Here is a 17907-nt window from a genome sequence, read left to right as displayed (position 1 = left end):
TAGGTCAAATTCTTAATTCTATATTTGTTTAAATACCATTGCTTAAAAGTAAACTTATAACTAGATACATGCACTTAAAAGTATTTATATTAAAATCCTACTCCTAAAGTAAATTATATATAATCGTTTTCGCACCACCCTAATACCTGTAAATCGATGTCGGCCTTTGCCTTATATACTTTCACTGACCCTGGACTATCACAATAGCCTATTCTGTGATAGCCGACCAACACCAGCTTCTCTGGCTCTCTGGATAGTAGGTAGTGATCGAGTAGAGTAGAGTAGTAGCCGAGATCTGAATATAGTTCAGTTGATCTCCACCCGGTCACCGATCTGGACGTGCACACGTTGCTATCGGTCGAATAAAAACACAATCATATCGTTTCAAAGAAAACAGATTAAGATCATTCTCGGTGGAAGAAAGTTTGACTTCTCTCGTTGCCTACAATATTGCCGTGTCGGTGGAGTCGCGAGTTCCCCGCGAGTGTCCGCAAGTTTATTCAATTCTCGTTTCGAACATGGTCCTTCGAGCCGGATTCTGGACCAAAGTGCTAGTGCCAAAGTGACGCTGAGAAAAGCCATTTTGCGGCTGGCCTGTGACCAGTAAATGGAACAATAGTTCACCGGTAATAGTGAGCAAGCAAAGAAGCCAAACGGGCTTTGTGGCCGAGAAAATTGAACGCTGGAAAACGGTTGTGAAAGCGCCAAGAACGTGCTAGTGAATTTGTTCGCTTTTGGACGATTGTGACATTGTGAAAATTCTCCGAACCATCTCGAGCGATTTTTCTTGCTACGTGCAACAAGTGCCATGATTAATTACCACCACGTGGTGAAGAATATTTGCTTCTGGTGATTAATCACGTGGCCAACTATTGGCGAAGAACGAAGTGCTGTGAAAAGGGCTAACGAGCAGAAGATAATAGTTGCTGATCGAGCCAGCGATAGTAGATTCATCGGCTGGTGCAAACTGGCGAAAATTCTGCACATCGTCTGCTGATTTCTGATTCCTGCATCTTCGCAAGGAAGCCCAGAGTAGTGCCGTCGGCTTTTCGCTAGTATTTTCATCGCTCTCAAAAACCAGGTGGGTTCGTTCCTTTTGTATTCCGTTGATCTTTTGTGGCGGTGGGTGTCGATTGGTGGTCTCTTGAGCTATGGCCAAGTCGGAGGAAGCTATGGAGGCCAAGAGGTTGGAATACGATGTCCGAGGAAACTACCTCATCTCTTCGGTGGCTGCGATCGAAGCTTTTCTCGAATCGTACGATGCCGATTTGCATGCGGGTCAGGTACAGGTCAGGTTGGATAAATTGGAGTGCTTCTACAATCAGTACGTTGAGGTGATCATTCAGCTCCAGCTACTACCGTCCCCGGATCCAGCAGTCGAGTACGAGACGCAGCTGTTCAGGTTTGAATCCCAGTACTACGATCTGAAGGCGCAGTTGGCTAGTTTGTTGGAACGGAAGCCGCTTAATGTTCCGTCTACGTCTCGGAGAAATACTCCCCTCACCAACCACATCAAGTACCCCGAATTGAAGCTTCCAGAATTTTCAGGAAATCCTCTCGGATGGCGCTCATTTCATGATTTGTACAACGCTGCTGTTCATTCGTCTGGCGAATTGAGTTCTTCGGAGAAATTTCAGTACCTGAAGAGTATTCTACGAGGTGAAGCAGCGGGTCTAATTGCGGAAATTCCCATCAGTGACGAGAATTACGCTGAAGCCTGGAAGCGTTTAGTCAACCGATACGACAACAAGCGGATACTGGTGAAATGTCATCTCGCGGAGCTCTTCGACACTCCTCCGATGAAGCAAGAATCGGCAGAGGGACTGCTGAACCTTGTCGACAGCTTCGATCGGAACATCGCCATCCTCAAAAAGCTTGGGGAACCAACTGGCACCTGGAGTACAATCCTCGTCTATCAGCTCAGCCTCCGCTTAGACCAAAACACACTCCGTGAATGGGAAAACCATATTGTTCGCAATGTGATTGCGAAGGAAGAGCCGCAGAACAACCAGATGCCAAAGTACTCGGATATGGTAACGTTTCTGCAAGGTCATGCTCGCGTTCTTCAAGCCCTCGCTCCAAATCTTGGTCGTTCCCGTGAAGTCAAGGCAAGGTCTTTACCGAAGCATTCAACGTTGCATGTTGCTCAATCGTCGTCTGGGGAAACAGCAGCCGGTCGCAAGTGTTTGCAGTGCGGAAGCGATCATTTTCTGTACCAGTGCTTCAAGTTTCGAAAACTTTCTCCAAGACAACGATTCGATTTTGTGAAACAGCATCACCTGTGTTTGAATTGCATGAAAACCACTTCGCATGGTTGCAAAGACTGCTCTTCGGATGGCTGTAGAAAATGCAAGAAACGTCATCATACGCTCATCCATCTGCAACCGTTGGAGTCGAATTGTTCAGCATCGTCGTCCAACACCAACAGCGGTCAGCAGTCTATGGCTCCCTCCACCTGTCCACCTGATTCCGCTTCGACCCATCCTACACCTGGCCCTAGTGGATCAAACTCTACCTCAACTCTTGTGTCCGTCCATCAGTCTGCATTAGTACCAGTCGCACCCCTGTCCACTTCGTCTCAGCCACAATCGAACCCACCTGCGGCGCTGGTGGCACACTCGGCGAAGCTTCCCAACGAAACAGTTCTACTGTGCACGGCGCTGGTCAACTTTGAGGACAACTGTGGAGCTCGGGTCGTTGCTAGGGTTCTTTTAGATAGCTGTTCGCAATTCAATCTGATGACAGAATCCCTTCATCAACGTCTAAATTTACAAGTTTCTCCAGAACACGTCAACCTTGGTGGCGTAGGGCAGCTTGTGACTCCAATTACGAAGGCAGTTGAAACTACAATCTCGTCTCGGATTTCTGCGTTCGAAAAGAAGCTGAAATTTCTCGTATTGAAGACTATTTCTTGTGACCAACCGGTACACACGATTACGACGGTAGATTGGGAGATTCCCAATTGGATAACGTTGGCCGATCCTACATTCTGTACTCCAGGACCGGTGGATGCGCTCCTGGGCGCCGGAACTTTCTTTGAGCTCTTGCGTTACGGTAGGATAACTCTCGGTGAACGCTTACCCCTCCTTCAAAGCACTATCCTGGGCTGGATTGTATCCGGTGAATGCTCGAATCGATCTGCTTCGCCAGTCCAAAGCTGTTTTCTCACCCAAAATCAAAAACTGGAACAGTTGGTGGCACGCTTTTGGGACTTGGAACAGTGTTCGCCGACTAATTGCTGGTCTCCATCAGAGAAGGAATGTGAGCGTCACTTCGTAGCCAACGTATTTCGCAACGAAGAGGGTCGATATCAAGTTCGTCTACCAGTGAAAGAAGAACTCCTGCTTCGTCTTCAGAACAACAAACACAACGCAGTGCGTCGGTTTCTCGTTCTTGAGCGGAAACTGAACGCGAACCCCGCACTACGTGCTCAATACGAAGAGTTCATCAACGAATATCTGCGTTTGGGCCATATGCGGGAGATACCACAGGCAGAATTGGCAGCAGAAAACGACGATGTTCCGCAGTTCTACCTACCGCATCACGCCATTCTTCGCCCTGACAGCACGACCACGAAGCTTCGCATTGTTTTTGATGCTTCCTGCAAGAGTGGCTCCGGATTATCGTTGAATGACGTCCTCCTGACTGGTCCAACTATCCAGGACACGATCAACGCAATCGTACTCCGTTTTCGGATGCCAGCTTTCGTCATCATGGGCGATCTCTGCAAGATGTATCGCCAGATCCTCAAGCATCCTCTCGACCAACGACTTCTCCGGATCTACTGGCGAAAGAACAGCGCGGAGCCGATGAAGGTGTTTCAACTCCTGACCGTTACATACGGTACCAGTTCTGCTCCATTCCTCGCTACACGTGTCCTGCAGCAGCTCGCGGAGGATGAACAGGATCGATTTCCTTTGGCGGCGGTGGTTATCCGCAAGGACATGTATATGGATGATCTACTCACGGGATGCGATGATCTGGAGAAGCTGAAGCAACTCTGCTCCCAACTTCTCGGAATATTCGAGAGTGCTGGGATGCAACTCCGCAAAATATCCTCGAATCACCAGGAAATTCTTAACGAAATTCCAGAAGAGTGTCGAGAGACAAAATCGCTCATTGAGTTTGACTCCGAAGCTCCTGTCAAGGCCCTTGGGCTTCTGTGGGAGCCGGCAACTGATTCGCTTCTCTACAAGATGCCGAAGTTCTCCAAGTGTGAGCAATACACGAAGCGAATCATTCTATCACAGACATCCAGTTGCTTCGATCCTCTAGGACTGCTTGGTCCAGCCGTCGTGAAGGCCAAAATCATCCTGCAAACGCTATGGAAGCTGGACTACGACTGGGATCATCCGCTGCCTAGGGCATTCGCAACCGAATGGGACGAGTACCAGAGTCACTTCAGCCGATTGCAAACTTTTCGATTTCCTCGGCATGTTCAGTCGCTGCGTCGCCCTTCCGTTGTTGAAATTCACGGGTTCAGCGATGCATCGGAACACGCCTACGGAGCGTGCCTGTATCTACGAACGATCGCAGCGGATGGATACGTCACCATTCGACTTTTGGCAGCTAAATCACGAGTCGCTCCACTAAACAACAAATCCATAGCACGATTGGAACTATGTGCAGCGCTGCTCTTATCCCGGTTGCTTCTTTCCGTCTGCAGCAGCATTGGAATCAAGGAAAGCATATTTCTGTGGACCGATTCCACAATTGTGCTCCACTGGTTGTCTGGAAGTCCATCCACCTGGCAAACGTTCGTGGCGAACCGTGTCGCTGAAATTCAGGAGTTAACAATCAACTGCACCTGGAACCATGTGCCCGGCGAAGAAAATCCCGCTGATATCATCTCACGGGGCATGGATGTGAGTCAACTTTTGGACGATTCACTTTGGTGGAATGGACCACTGTGGCTCGGTGCTCCTAACCTTCCTTGGCCGCAGCCACCAGAAGATCTCGGCCGACTGAAGGAAAAGGACCTTGAAGCTAAAAAGGGAATAGCGCTTCCTATCACGGAATCGCAAGTAAGCGATATCATAACTCGGTTTTCGTCATTTACCGTATTCCTACGGATTGGTGCACTCTGCAGGCGTTTTGCTAATAACTGTCGCAGCCTTGCAGACCGTCGCAATCAGCCAACCATTGCTCCTGCGAAAACCTATCAGTACGGTCCGATCACTGTACAAGAGCAAAATCAAGCTCTGCTCGGAGTGCTTCGCGTGATCCAACAGGAACACTTCCCGTCCGAAATTGCCGCTCTTCAAGCCGACAGAACTGTCCCGCACTCGTCAAAGCTACGCTACCTCAATCCGGAGCTCCGTGCTGGTCTTATTCGAGTTGGTGGCCGGCTCGAACACGCCGGAGTCACTAGTGACGGGAAAAACCCTTACGTACTACCGTACAAGCATCCGCTAACCTGGTTGATTGCTGATTCTTTACACCGGCAGCAGCTACATTGTGGCCCGCAACTCTTGTTGGCAGTCATTCGTCAAAAATTCTGGCCGTTGAGCGGCCGGAACCTCGTTCGAGATGTAGTACATTCGTGTGTCACCTGCGTGAAGGCCCGGCCACGCAATCTTGTACAGCTGATGGGGTCGCTGCCAGCGGTTCGTGTCACACAGTCCTTCGCCTTTGAAAACGTTGGAGTCGACTTTGCTGGCCCATTCTATCTCCAACGACCAAGCCCTCGATCTGCACCGACGAAAAGTTACGTGGCTGTCTTCGTCTGCATGGCCACAAAAGCATCGCATCTGGAGCTGGTCAGCGAGCTAACGACAGCAGCATTCATCGGCAGCCTTCGTCGCTTCATAGCCAGGAGGGGTCGGCCACAGCACATTTATTGCGACAATGCGACTAATTTTGTGGGCGCTGGACGGGAACTTCGCGATCTATTTCGCTCGCAAGGGCATCGCCATGCCGTTTCCAACGAGACCACCTCCCAATCGATCCAGTTCCACTACATCCCGGCCAAATCACCCAATTTTGGCGGGCTATGGGAAGCTTGTGTCAAGTCGATGAAACATCATCTACGAAGAGTCATTGGAAACGCTTTCTTGCCACGCGAAATCTTTAGCACCATCCTAGCGCAAGTCGAAAGCTGCCTCAACTCCAGGCCCATCACACCGCTTTCCAGTGACCCAAACGATCTGCAAGCCCTAACACCAGGGCATTTCTTAATTGGGCGGCCTCTGGATGCCTTGCCCGACCCCGATTACACCAGCCTTCCTGAGAATCGTCTACGCTTGTGGGAACGAGCTCAACGGCACACGCAGCACTTCTGGCAAAGGTGGCACCGTGAGTACCTAACAACCCTACAACAACGGTACAAGTGGTCATCCGTAACCCGCAATCTGGCTGTCGGGTCGATGGTCATGATCCAGGAAGAGTCCCTCCCAGTCCTGAAATGGTCCCTGGGGCGAGTGGTAGACATTCATCCGGGCGCAGATGGAATGGTGCGCGTAGCCTCTGTCAGGTTGCCATCCGGAACCGTGACGAAACGCTCCATTTCCAAGCTGTGTATCCTGCCAATCGAGGTTGATCCAGCACTACTTCCCGATCCAAGCGCAGGTCCCTCGGTCGCACCGGAAAACTCCACAGGATCAACAGGTGATCCTGGTAACCTCAAGGCCTCTGCAGGTGCAGGAGGCCCAGCTATAGACGCAGTCTTAAGTGAAGACGAAGAATAAATGTTTAATGTTGAAATGTAATTCAAGGTGGCCGGTGTGTTAGTTAGTTCGTTTAGGTCAAATTCTTAATTCTATATTTGTTTAAATACCATTGCTTAAAAGTAAACTTATAACTAGATACATGCACTTAAAAGTATTTATATTAAAATCCTACTCCTAAAGTAAATTATATATAATCGTTTTCGCACCACCCTAATACCTGTAAATCGATGTCGGCCTTTGCCTTATATACTTTCACTGACCCTGGACTATCACAATAGCCTATTCTGTGATAGCCGACCAACACCAGCTTCTCTGGCTCTCTGGATAGTAGGTAGTGATCGAGTAGAGTAGAGTAGTAGCCGAGATCTGAATATAGTTCAGTTGATCTCCACCCGGTCACCGATCTGGACGTGCACACGTTGCTATCGGTCGAATAAAAACACAATCATATCGTTTCAAAGAAAACAGATTAAGATCATTCTCGGTGGAAGAAAGTTTGACTTCTCTCGTTGCCTACAATATTGCCGTGTCGGTGGAGTCGCGAGTTCCCCGCGAGTGTCCGCAAGTTTATTCAATTCTCGTTTCGAACACGTATGTTAGACCTTTTTCCTCTTCCGAATAAAAAAAATACCACACCCGAATGATAACACAAATGATTGAACTATTCCTCAAATGATTTGGATGATACCCGAACACGTCGTTAAGCAAAATAACCATACAAATTTTATCAGGGCTTGCCCTTCGGCCCTATTAACCTCCGCTGATTGAGCTTATGGACAAGTGATTAACGCTGGGTTTACCGTTAGCAGATTCATCTGCTATCGGCTCGTTGCTATATGCAGCAATGTTTTTGTTATGTAGGATTACGTCTTTCGGAAACATATTGGGGGTGCAATTACAAACCAAAAAACCAAAATCGATCGGGTTACGGAAAGTGGTCAGGATTTGACCACTTATAACTCTGTCAGTAGCTGATGGATATTAATTCTAAACAACCCAGTCGATTGGAATATCATGTACGAATCTGCTAAAATGAACACTTTATCAATTTTCAAAAGGTCACTATTGAAAATTGCACGAATGTGCAACTATAATGAAAATTATCACCGATTGATTGAGAAAAACGCTTTCCCTAACACAGATTTCGAACTCGAATTCACTCCGGTCTTACCGAACGGTGTTTATTCAATCACCGCGTGTGGTGAGTGGTAGTGTCATGGTCATGCCATGGTCATCAAAAGCAGCAGCAGCAGTGCTTTCGACACGTGGCGTTGTAGATTGTTCTACAGTACACGCAGAAAGACTACCCAAAAGCGTGAGCTGCAGCCCACTGAGCGGTCCATTCACCGAAGAAGAAGAAAGAAGTTGCACCGCTACTGATCGGATTTCAGTTGGTCGTCCTGAGCCGCTGTGCGTCATCAATGTCAAGCACGTCACCGTTCCAAAAAAACATACAGTTCGCCAGCATTATCTGTGTAAAACATCTTAAAAGCTCAGAATTACTCAATCGTCACGTCAAAACGGTCCTTTTCAGGACCAACATAAATTTGTTAAAGAGTATTTTCTGGACACTTCTCGCGTTAAGTTTCAAATTGACCAATCTACATTGATCGATTCTCTTCATCGACTCTCTCTTTTAATACCGAATCTTTAATAGCATGGCATCCTACACCCCGACATGTAACTGATTCGGTGCTCCTAGCCGCCATCTTCTTCGGTCTGGTTGAACACCAGTTCTCTGTCAGGTAACTTAGACTGGTACTATTATGTCTGGCCGAAGCCAGTGATATTACGCCCCTAATGGTACGAACAACAAATAGTTCCAGATCCGCAATATCCGCTTCTCGGTGACATCGCTAACTTGGAATCAATTGGTTTGAACATCAGCTCTCTGTCAGCATAATTGATAGCATGGCATCCTACGCCCCGACATGTAAATGTCAGGTAACTTAGACTGGTATATGTCTGGCTGAAGCCGCCAGTGATACTGCGCCCCTAATTCTTTGTACAACAAATGGTTCCAGATCCGCAATGCTTGACATCCTTTGTTCCTGACGTTTAGCTGTTCCAATGCTCCCAGCGATCAGCATCTGCCTTTCAGTCTGATTGATCACCAACTCTATGTCAGCATGGTATTTTTTTTTATACAGGGGGGAACTGCTCACAGACACCTGAGAAGGAACTCAGGGTGTGGGGATGGGAGAATTTCACTCCCGACCCACTAAACCTTACCCTGTGCGCTTGTCCCTTGACCTCCCCGGAACCGCCCGAAGGCATTACTTCGTGGGAGGGGCCGCTGTAGCGCTATGGCGCCTCTCTAGCAATACTCTATCGATCTAATCGGGCAGTAGGCAACTGCTGCTCGGCACGCCACTGTCGTTGTAATTCCGAAACTATGTGGGTGACCGCAGTCACCACCGCGCTCCAGTTCTCGGTGGTACCACACATCATAGGAACGATGTTATCCGGACTGGTATCCGCTCCGCATATCGCCCGCATAGCGCTCGATACTGGCTCGAAGCGTGGACAGGCGAACACAACGTGTTCGGTGATCTCCTCGACGCCAGCACACGTGGGGCAGATGGGAGTACTTGCATGTCTGAACCTATGCAGGTAGCTCCTAAAGCAGCCATGGCCTGACAGGAACTGTGTCAAGTGGAAGTTTTCCCACTCCGATTGCCATCTCGCGGTCGACACAACTCGCGCGTTGTTGCGCACCCCTCGAACGGTCCTCGCGTCATAGCACACCACATCCTCCTTAATGATAAGGCTGATTGGCATCATCCCTGCTATGACACAGACGGCCTCTCTCGAGATAGTGCGGTATGCACTGGCCACCCTCAAGCACATTAGCCTGTGTGTGCCCTCTAATTTCCGCCTGTGGCAGTCAATATCCAGTACCGCAGCCCACGCAGGGTCGCCGTATCTGAGGATAGATACTACGACCCCAGCGAGGAGCCTGCGCTTACTGGCATTCACTGCCGAGCTGTTTGACATCATACGGGATAATGCCCCCACAGCCATAGACGCTCTCTTGCAGGCGTACTCGACGTGGCAGCCGAAGCTGAGCTTATCATCGAGCATAACCCCCAAGAGTTTCAGAGAGCGCACAGACCTAATTGTGCTTCCGCCGACTGTCAACGTCGCATGCTGTACTGACATGCGATTGTTGACTACGACCTCTTCCGTCTTGTGATGGGCGAGCTCCAGTTTCCTGGATCTCATCCATTCCTCCACAAGCTTGACGCAGTGAGCCGCTGTCAGCTCTACCTCCTCGAGGGATTCCCCGTAGACTACCAGCGTGACATCGTCGGCAAAACCTACAATTTTCACGCCTACCGGGAATTTTATCCTCAACAGTCCATCGTACATGACGTTCCATAGCACCGGGCCCAGAATGGAGCCTTGTGGCACTCCTGCGGTGACTCTAACGCATTTTTCGCCATCTTCTGTGTCGTACGTCCACACACAATTCTGGAAGTAGCTTTCCAGAATCTTATACAGCCCTCCGGGAATTTGGAGCTGGTGTAGCGAGCGGGCTATCGCCCCCCGCGCTGTTGAACGCGTTCTTCACATCTAAGGTTAGCACCGTGCAGTAACGAATGCCCCTTCGTTTCCGGTGGACCACCTCTGCCGTCTGGATGACGTCGCGGATGGCATCCACCGTGGATCTGCCCTTACGGAACCCATACTGGCTGCTTGACAGGCCGTCTACATCTTCGGTGTAGGCCGACAACCTGTTGAGGATGACCCTCTCAAGCAGTTTCCCAGTGGTGTCCAGCAAACCAATGGGCCTGTATGCTGACGGGTCCCCAGGGGGTTTTCCTGGCTTCGGGAGCAGCACCAGCTTCTGCCACTTCCACGCATCTGGGAAGATGCCTACGTCCAGACAGGTCTGAAAAACAGAACGAAACATGTCTGGATTTTCCGCAACGGCCGCCCTCAGAGCCACAACCAGGTTCCCATCTGGGCCCGGGGCCTTGCCCACCACCAGCGACTTGGCAATACCGCCAAGTTCACTGTTCGTCACTCTAGACACTTCTCCCTGATCCGCGCCTGGGATCCGCGGCCAGGAGTCTACGTCCCTACGTGGGAACAGGAACCCAACGATCGGAGCCAGTCGTACGAGCTCGTTGCATCCTCCTTCTCGCCCGGAGGCAAGACGCCCTGAGGATAACAATCGACTCGCTCCACCAGTACACCGGTCTATGGCCATGCCTGGGATAGGCTCTCCTAGGTATGGTTGTATCGCACGCCCTTGTCAGCGCTGCTACCAGTTCTTCCCCCGTCAGATCCGGGGTTATTCGCTCCCGCCTCAGTGCTTCGCTGAAGACCTCTTCCTCGAAGAACGACGTCCGCCAGCCTCGAGCGCAGGAAGGATTTCCTCCTGCCACTCGCCTCTCACCTGGCCCCACACTGTACCGGATCGCCTGATGGTCACTATGGGTGTAACCCTCATCGACCCTCCTGTGTAGGTTGCCCTCCAAACTCGCGCTGCAGTATGTCACGTCGATGACGGATTCTGCACCATTCCTTCTGTAGGTACTGACCGAGCCGGTGTTGGATAGTACAACATCCAGTTTGGCCATTGCCTCCAGTAGGATGCATCCTCTCTGGTTGATGTGGTGGCTGCCCCACTCCACCGCCTATGCGTTAAAGATGTCAGCATGGTATGCTAAGCTTCCAATGTCTAGCTGAGTGGACGCTCCCACCGGCCCTGCTTCACTACGACATCTTTAGCTTGGCATCATATACCTTCGACGTCTGGCCGATTCATCTCTGTCGACTGTCCACCTTCATCTGTTGAACTGTGCACCGACAATCGTCCTTAGATACTACCTAACTGCTTATCTGTATAAATATTAGAAAAGCTTTCATAACCTCATCTCCTTAAAAGAGTGCAAACTCACTGGAGATGTCTCGTGTCATGTGAAAATATCATTGAACTTATTTTTGTAATTTAAGAAAAGATGAGGAGGTTTTATGTCTGCTGGAGGATGGGCTATATTGTAATGCTCTACTCCCTGCACGATGAAAATAAATAAATAAATAACATCTCTCTGAATAACTCGGCTCCAAAAACATGTTCAGCTTTTATTATCGTCTAATACGGTTAATAATAGATTCTGTTAATATACTATGCAGATAAATTAGCCTGAAATATAAATGCAGCCAAGCTATCAACGAAAAAAAGGGTCAATGAAGAAAATCGATCAATGTAGATTGGTCTATTTGAAAAGTTACGCGAGACTTGTCAAGGTCATCATTCGGATGTCAGTTCCCATAAGTTTAAATCCAACATACTATGTATTTTTAAGGCAACATTGGAGGTGCAATTTCTAAAATCAAAGGCGGTTGCGGCATGAAAGTGGTATGATTTTGGTCCAGTAATTTTGGATTTTGATTTTTAATACACCAATCGATAGGAATTTGTCTATGAATCTGTTAAAATTAGGACTTTATCACTTTTCAAAATGTGCGAATTAAAATTATCACCGATTGCCTGCGAAAAGTGCTTTCCCTAACACAGATTTCAAAATTGAATTCCATCCGGTCTCACCGAACGGTCTTCATTCAATCACCGTGTGTGGTGAGCGGTGATGTTCTCCAGTACACAACGAAAGGCTCCCCGCAAGCAGCTAGCTATCAAGGCTGCCCTGTGTCGCTGTGGGCCATCTATTGTCAAGCGCGTCACCCGCGTTTCAAACAACATACAGCTCGCCAGCCTCATCCGTGTTGAACACCCTATTAGCTCAGCATTACCCAATCATGACGACAAAACGGTTCTTTTCAGGACCACCATAAATTATTGTTAATTTTCATTGAACGTTCGCTCACCTTGCTGCCAGCCACATCATCCCCGGAACTCTTTGATAATGTACCCAGTAAACAAACGTTTGTAGTCAAATGCGTCTAGTATTGAAGTGGTACATACAAATTCTCGCAATGAACGAATACCACGTGACCATGTCAATTAATCATTTTGTCAAGCTTCTGCATTCATGTTCCATCAGATGTCACTGCTGTTGTTTGCAGTAACATGTATCAGAAACTACAGACAATCTGTGTTCCGTTAATTGTTCACAGAGGACACTGCAGTGCAAAACATGTCTGGTACCTCTATACATGCATTTAGATTAATATTCGAAGTTCCTCCTTTTCTACACACTCTGCACACAAAATAGCTCACCCCTCACAGAATTTCCCGCCGATTTTTATGAATGGAGCGAGGCATAAAGTATCTTTTGCGCAGAATATGTAAAAAATGAGGGACTTCAAATGTTAAAGTAAATGCATATAGTGGTACCAGACATGTTTTTTAGTGTCAGGTACTCTATTTTGAAATCTGTGAAAGGGAAATCACAAATCGAGTGTCATCAAAATATATGTAATGTTGAGAGATTGAGCTCGTGAGAGCAAATTTTCTCTCTCAAATTTGAATTTGTTGGCTCTCTGGGGACTGGTAGCAAAGCAGGTAAAACTGTATGGGGAAAAATCGTTTTTATTTAATTGTAGCTGGTTTAACAATATTTAATTTCCAGGAAAAAAGTGAATGGCAAATTCCTTGACTAATTTTTTTACATTGTCGTTCACTTTTTTGACCTGAATATACACCGAAAGCGAATTATTCCCACTTCTCTCAATTTCTATATGGGGATTTTTAGCACTTCCTACCAGTGGAACAGCGCCATCTCTGTTGACAATGGTCGGACGAAATGATTAGTTAGCCAGAAACACTTCAAATTAAGGTAAGGCTTTCTCTAGGACGGTAGAAAAAAGCCAAAAAGAGCTCGAATTTATATGGTTAATCGCTAATATCTTCCGTGCGTTTTGTGCACGAAAATGTCATCAGAAAACGAGGCGTTTCCGTGATGGGAAAAGTGGTTTCCCTAACACAGTCGCCGAATATTGATACCAAGCACTGAGCATGCCAGACCGTACCTAACTTTATGCCTTTTGATGCAAATTTTAAGCCCCTCCTATTAAGAGAATTGTGCAAAAAAAATAATCTTGCCAAACTATCTTAATAGAAGGGGCTTCAAATTTGCTTTAATAAGCATAAACGTAGGTACCGTTCGGTATGCTCAGTTTCTGCGATTGATGTGTTTTTCCTAATACATATTTCATTTTCGCACCGGTATCGTCTCCAAGAACATCGATGTAAAAAATTCCACAGCATTGTTCTAAACTGGTTTTCAAGCTTCCAACCCATCGGACCACAAATGACTGATAAAGGAGTTAACTAAAGAGTTCAAGTAAGAGCTTGTATCCAAGACATATCGTCCAGGGCACCAACAGAGCACCTCAAAAACAGAACTCTCAAATTGCTTCCGAATTTAAACCTATCGAACTGATAACGAGTTAAGAAACAAATTTAATATTTATTATAAAGCCCGATTCAAAGTAAATTTGGACGCATTCAAGTGATGATAACTCAAGAATTAAACAACATAAACGGTTGATCAAAACGTCAAACAAAAGGGTATTTTCAAACTAGCTTTCAAACGATATATAACAAGTTATTACATTTCACCGTTCCCAACAAACTGTCGCACTTTACTTGTTATCGATGCCATCATGATCTGCACAGTCGCTGGTGACACGGTGACACTGTACCGACGAACTTATTCCACTTTAAACGCATTTGTTGTGCATTTGTCACTTCTTTACCGCATCCTCGAAGTTTTCGCTTGACAATTGCTCAATGTTTTTCGATCGGTCTGAACGAAGGGCAATTCGGAGGATTAATCTCTTTGGCGACGAAATTAACATTGTTTGCAGCATACCATTCTAGTACCTCCTTTAGAGTAGTGGCAGCTGGCTAGATCCGGCCAAAACATAACGTTGGTCTTGTGTTGCCGCTTTTTCAGACACTCTTTAATGTAAACCTTCGACGTCATTGTGTGAGATGTGATGAAAACCTTGGTTTTAAGGCCACAACTGCAGATTCCTTGCCAAATCATTAGTTTCCGAGCAAACTTATCAGCAAAAACAAATTTATACCTGGAAGGGAAATCCCCACGACCAGTTGCCAGGTAAAATTTTCGTTCGGGGATTTGTTTATAATCCATTTTGACACATGTTTCGTCATTCATTAAAATACAGCCATCAAATTTCGTCAAAACTCGTTCGTATAGTAATCGTGCTCGATTTTTGGCCACTAAATTTTGTTTCAGGGAGCGATTCGGATGTTTACTGGCACAAAAAGACTTATATCCTTCTCTTGAAAGGATGTTACGCACGGTGGTTGCTTTTCACGTACCTCAACACCTTTCTCCTCAGCCCTTTGTCCCTATTGCCACTTTTACGATAGATGCGCTGTGCTCTATCCACACTCAGAGTATCCTTGTAACGTTTGATTACAAGAATCACCGTTGACTTTGGGAATTTTAACACATTTGCAAATTTTTGAGGCAGACCACGAAGGGTTCTCTAGATGTTTGTGCACAATTAATTTTCTTTTCTTAACTTCCATGATCCGTAATTTCGGGACGCGTCGATCAATCGAGAAAAACTTTTCACCAATTTCAATGAAACATCAACAAATGCCTGTCAAGCGTGTTTTGTTCCAACCACCAGGGGCGCGGTGGTGTATTAAACCGTGCGTCCAGATTTACTTTGAATCGAGCTTTACTTTTGCTGTGGCATCAAAACTACCTTTCGTAACCGTACGTCAAATGTACGGTCGTGTCTTGGATACAATCTCTTACTTTTTTTATAAAGTTTGTAGTTAAAATTGTATCTATCTTAATCTTTGGTATTTTCATTAAACTCAACAACTGCAATATCGTTGATACTCGTTGTTCCCAGCTTGATAGTATCGATTCAATTTGTCCCCGCTTGGCAAATATCGATTACCTGTTTTTAATCATTTCACATGGGTCCGGCTCCCCACAGCCCATCAATTCAAGCGACCACGCCTGAATAAAAAATCACAATGGGCGCTCGTTAGACGGGAGCTTCGAGCTTCCCGCTAATAGCATAGAGAGATTTGTTCCATTCCCTCCCATATTGATGGGGCTCGTAACTCGTATAAATGCATTCGCCAAGACCGGCCGCGACAAGCGAGAGTGGCCCGGTAATAACTGCACTGGCCATATACATCTCTTCTACGTAGGTAGGTACGTACATTCATTGTGCTATTCCGACTGGTGGTGATGGAAACGGATGAATATTCCAAACATGGAGTCCAACCATCATCGGCCGACGTGCGCCCCTACCGAGTGAGTGATACGCAAAGATGAGGTGCTTTTTCGCAACGCTTGCTGTTTGAAAAAAAATGTGAAAATCGTGAACAGAATTAATTACATCGATCTATCGGATCGATGGTAGAGCTTCCATGGCTGTGGCCATCAGAACGGATGAGGTTAAACTGTGCTTGCTAGTCAGTTTTCACTTTCTTCCACGATGCTGAAGAGGTACACAGTTCTTTGGCGCACACAACAAACGTGCTCCGGATTTTCTGCTTTATAGTAACACACTATCTGCGAACAGACTTCTTCCGCTGCTTCCCCATCACAACACCACAAGCATTTGAAGAATTGGTCCATTGGATAGCGGTTCCTACACACACTTACACCGACGAGTATAAATCACCCGCGAGTGGGGTAGCGCTAACTGGTGCACATCCCGTCCGCGATTCAGCCTCCAACATCTCACCGGTATCTGATTGTTCGACAAATCAGACAACACCAGCAAAAAGTCGAACTTACTTTCACTGATCTTGGGCGGCCCATTAGCGCTTCGTTGAATCATTACCGCCTTCTTCACGTCGTCCTATTCCGTGCCGTGTCGTGCTCGACAAGACAAGAAAAGCGATCGATCGACGCGACCGAAAACGTGATATATTGAGATAGCATGGTGTAATAGAAAATGTAAAACACAAGCGAAAACCAGTTCGGTTTGCGAAAGCGCTATTGGCGACTTTTCAGGCGGATTGTGGTCTGTTGCAAGTCTGTGCTAAGTGTTTGAATTAACCCTCTGCCAGCCGATATAAATATATTTGTAAATCAATATGTAGTGCTGATCGATATAGTAGCGGCGTCGGTCGATATTGATACTAAACAGCTAGGGTAGATGTACCAATTATGGTTATAGTTTGTCAATCGAAATCAATTAATTAGATCAATCGTGTGCATTAATTTGTAAGACTCCATATATCATACAAATAAGTGGAACCGGAAGACTTCTCTGACGTTCCCTAGACACTTTTCAGGCCACTTATTTGACCTCTTTGGTAACTTCTCTGAGGTTCCTCGGACACTACTCGCAACACCCCCGGAACACCTCTCTTCCAAACCTTCATGGAATGTTTTTGAATGTCTTTACAGTCCCGCATTTCTCTCGATAGTTCTCCTGAGTTCCGACCTTCTCTGAAGTTCTATGGACACTTTTGTTAATTCTGTGAATCTCTCTTAAGATATTTCTGAAGTTCTCTACTCACTTGCCACTTCTTTGACATTCCCTGGTCACTTTTATGAATATCCCTGAATACTTCGTACAGGGTTGTTACGACTACACTGATTTGGCGTGAATTAGCATCTCAGATTTGGTTGGGTGCGAAGTTGACGCGGATTAGATCCATTTAGTTTGAATTCTACTTCGAAGACTCATTTCAAGGATATTTTTTAAAATATATATTAGGGCTTTTGTAAACAATCGACAATGTGTCGCTCGCCCACAGATAGTTCTGAAATCATTAAATGCTCTCATTGTTTAAGATCAAAGTGTTGGATGAATCTCCGGAAGGCCAATTTTCAGAACGTTTCTATAGTTATCAGAACGTGTTTCAGAATTTGAAACCTTCAAAACTCTGACAGCTCTAAAAGATATCTGAACTTTCACGAACTTTTCAGCTCCCTGAACATCAATTGAAATGTAGGCATGTACTCGTCCGGTGCTCGTTGGACATGTCTGAACCTCTCCAAAGTCACTTTTAAGATCTTCGAAATTAGCTGAATCTTTGCGAAGATCTCAAAGCTTCACATATTTTCATTGGGTCCCAGGTCCTCTCAGAAGTTTTCTGCAAAGTTCAGATCATTTCAAAGAAGTTTAGTGATCTACAGAGACATCCTGAATAATTTCAAAGAAGATCAGTGGATTTCAGACATGGTCAGCGAAATTCAGAGGACCACTGGAAACTTTATTGTAGTTTAAGGATTATCAAAATGACTCAGAGATGTTTGGGAGAACTTCAAAGATGGTTAATAAGTTCAGGAAAATTCTTCAGAGAAGCTAA

The 17907-nt window shown here is 46.5% G+C and overlaps 1 protein-coding gene across 1 annotated transcript; it reads left to right on the top strand.

Moving 5' to 3' along the window:
• Positions 1–1151: 1151 nt before the first annotated feature.
• Positions 1152–6686, top strand: LOC135707518 (uncharacterized). The gene has a single exon (XM_065229361.1). It carries the CDS (start codon positions 1152–1154, stop codon positions 6684–6686), a length of 5535 nt encoding a protein of 1844 aa, XP_065085433.1.
• Positions 6687–17907: the final 11221 nt, after the last annotated feature.

The sequence above is a fragment of the Ochlerotatus camptorhynchus genome, unplaced genomic scaffold (assembly GCF_037179485.1).
Source record: "Ochlerotatus camptorhynchus isolate MF236.1 unplaced genomic scaffold, CSIRO-AGI_Acam_v1.1 ptg000313l, whole genome shotgun sequence".
NCBI lineage: Eukaryota > Metazoa > Arthropoda > Insecta > Diptera > Culicidae > Ochlerotatus > Ochlerotatus camptorhynchus.
This window is presented reverse-complemented; position numbering and strand designations above follow the sequence as displayed.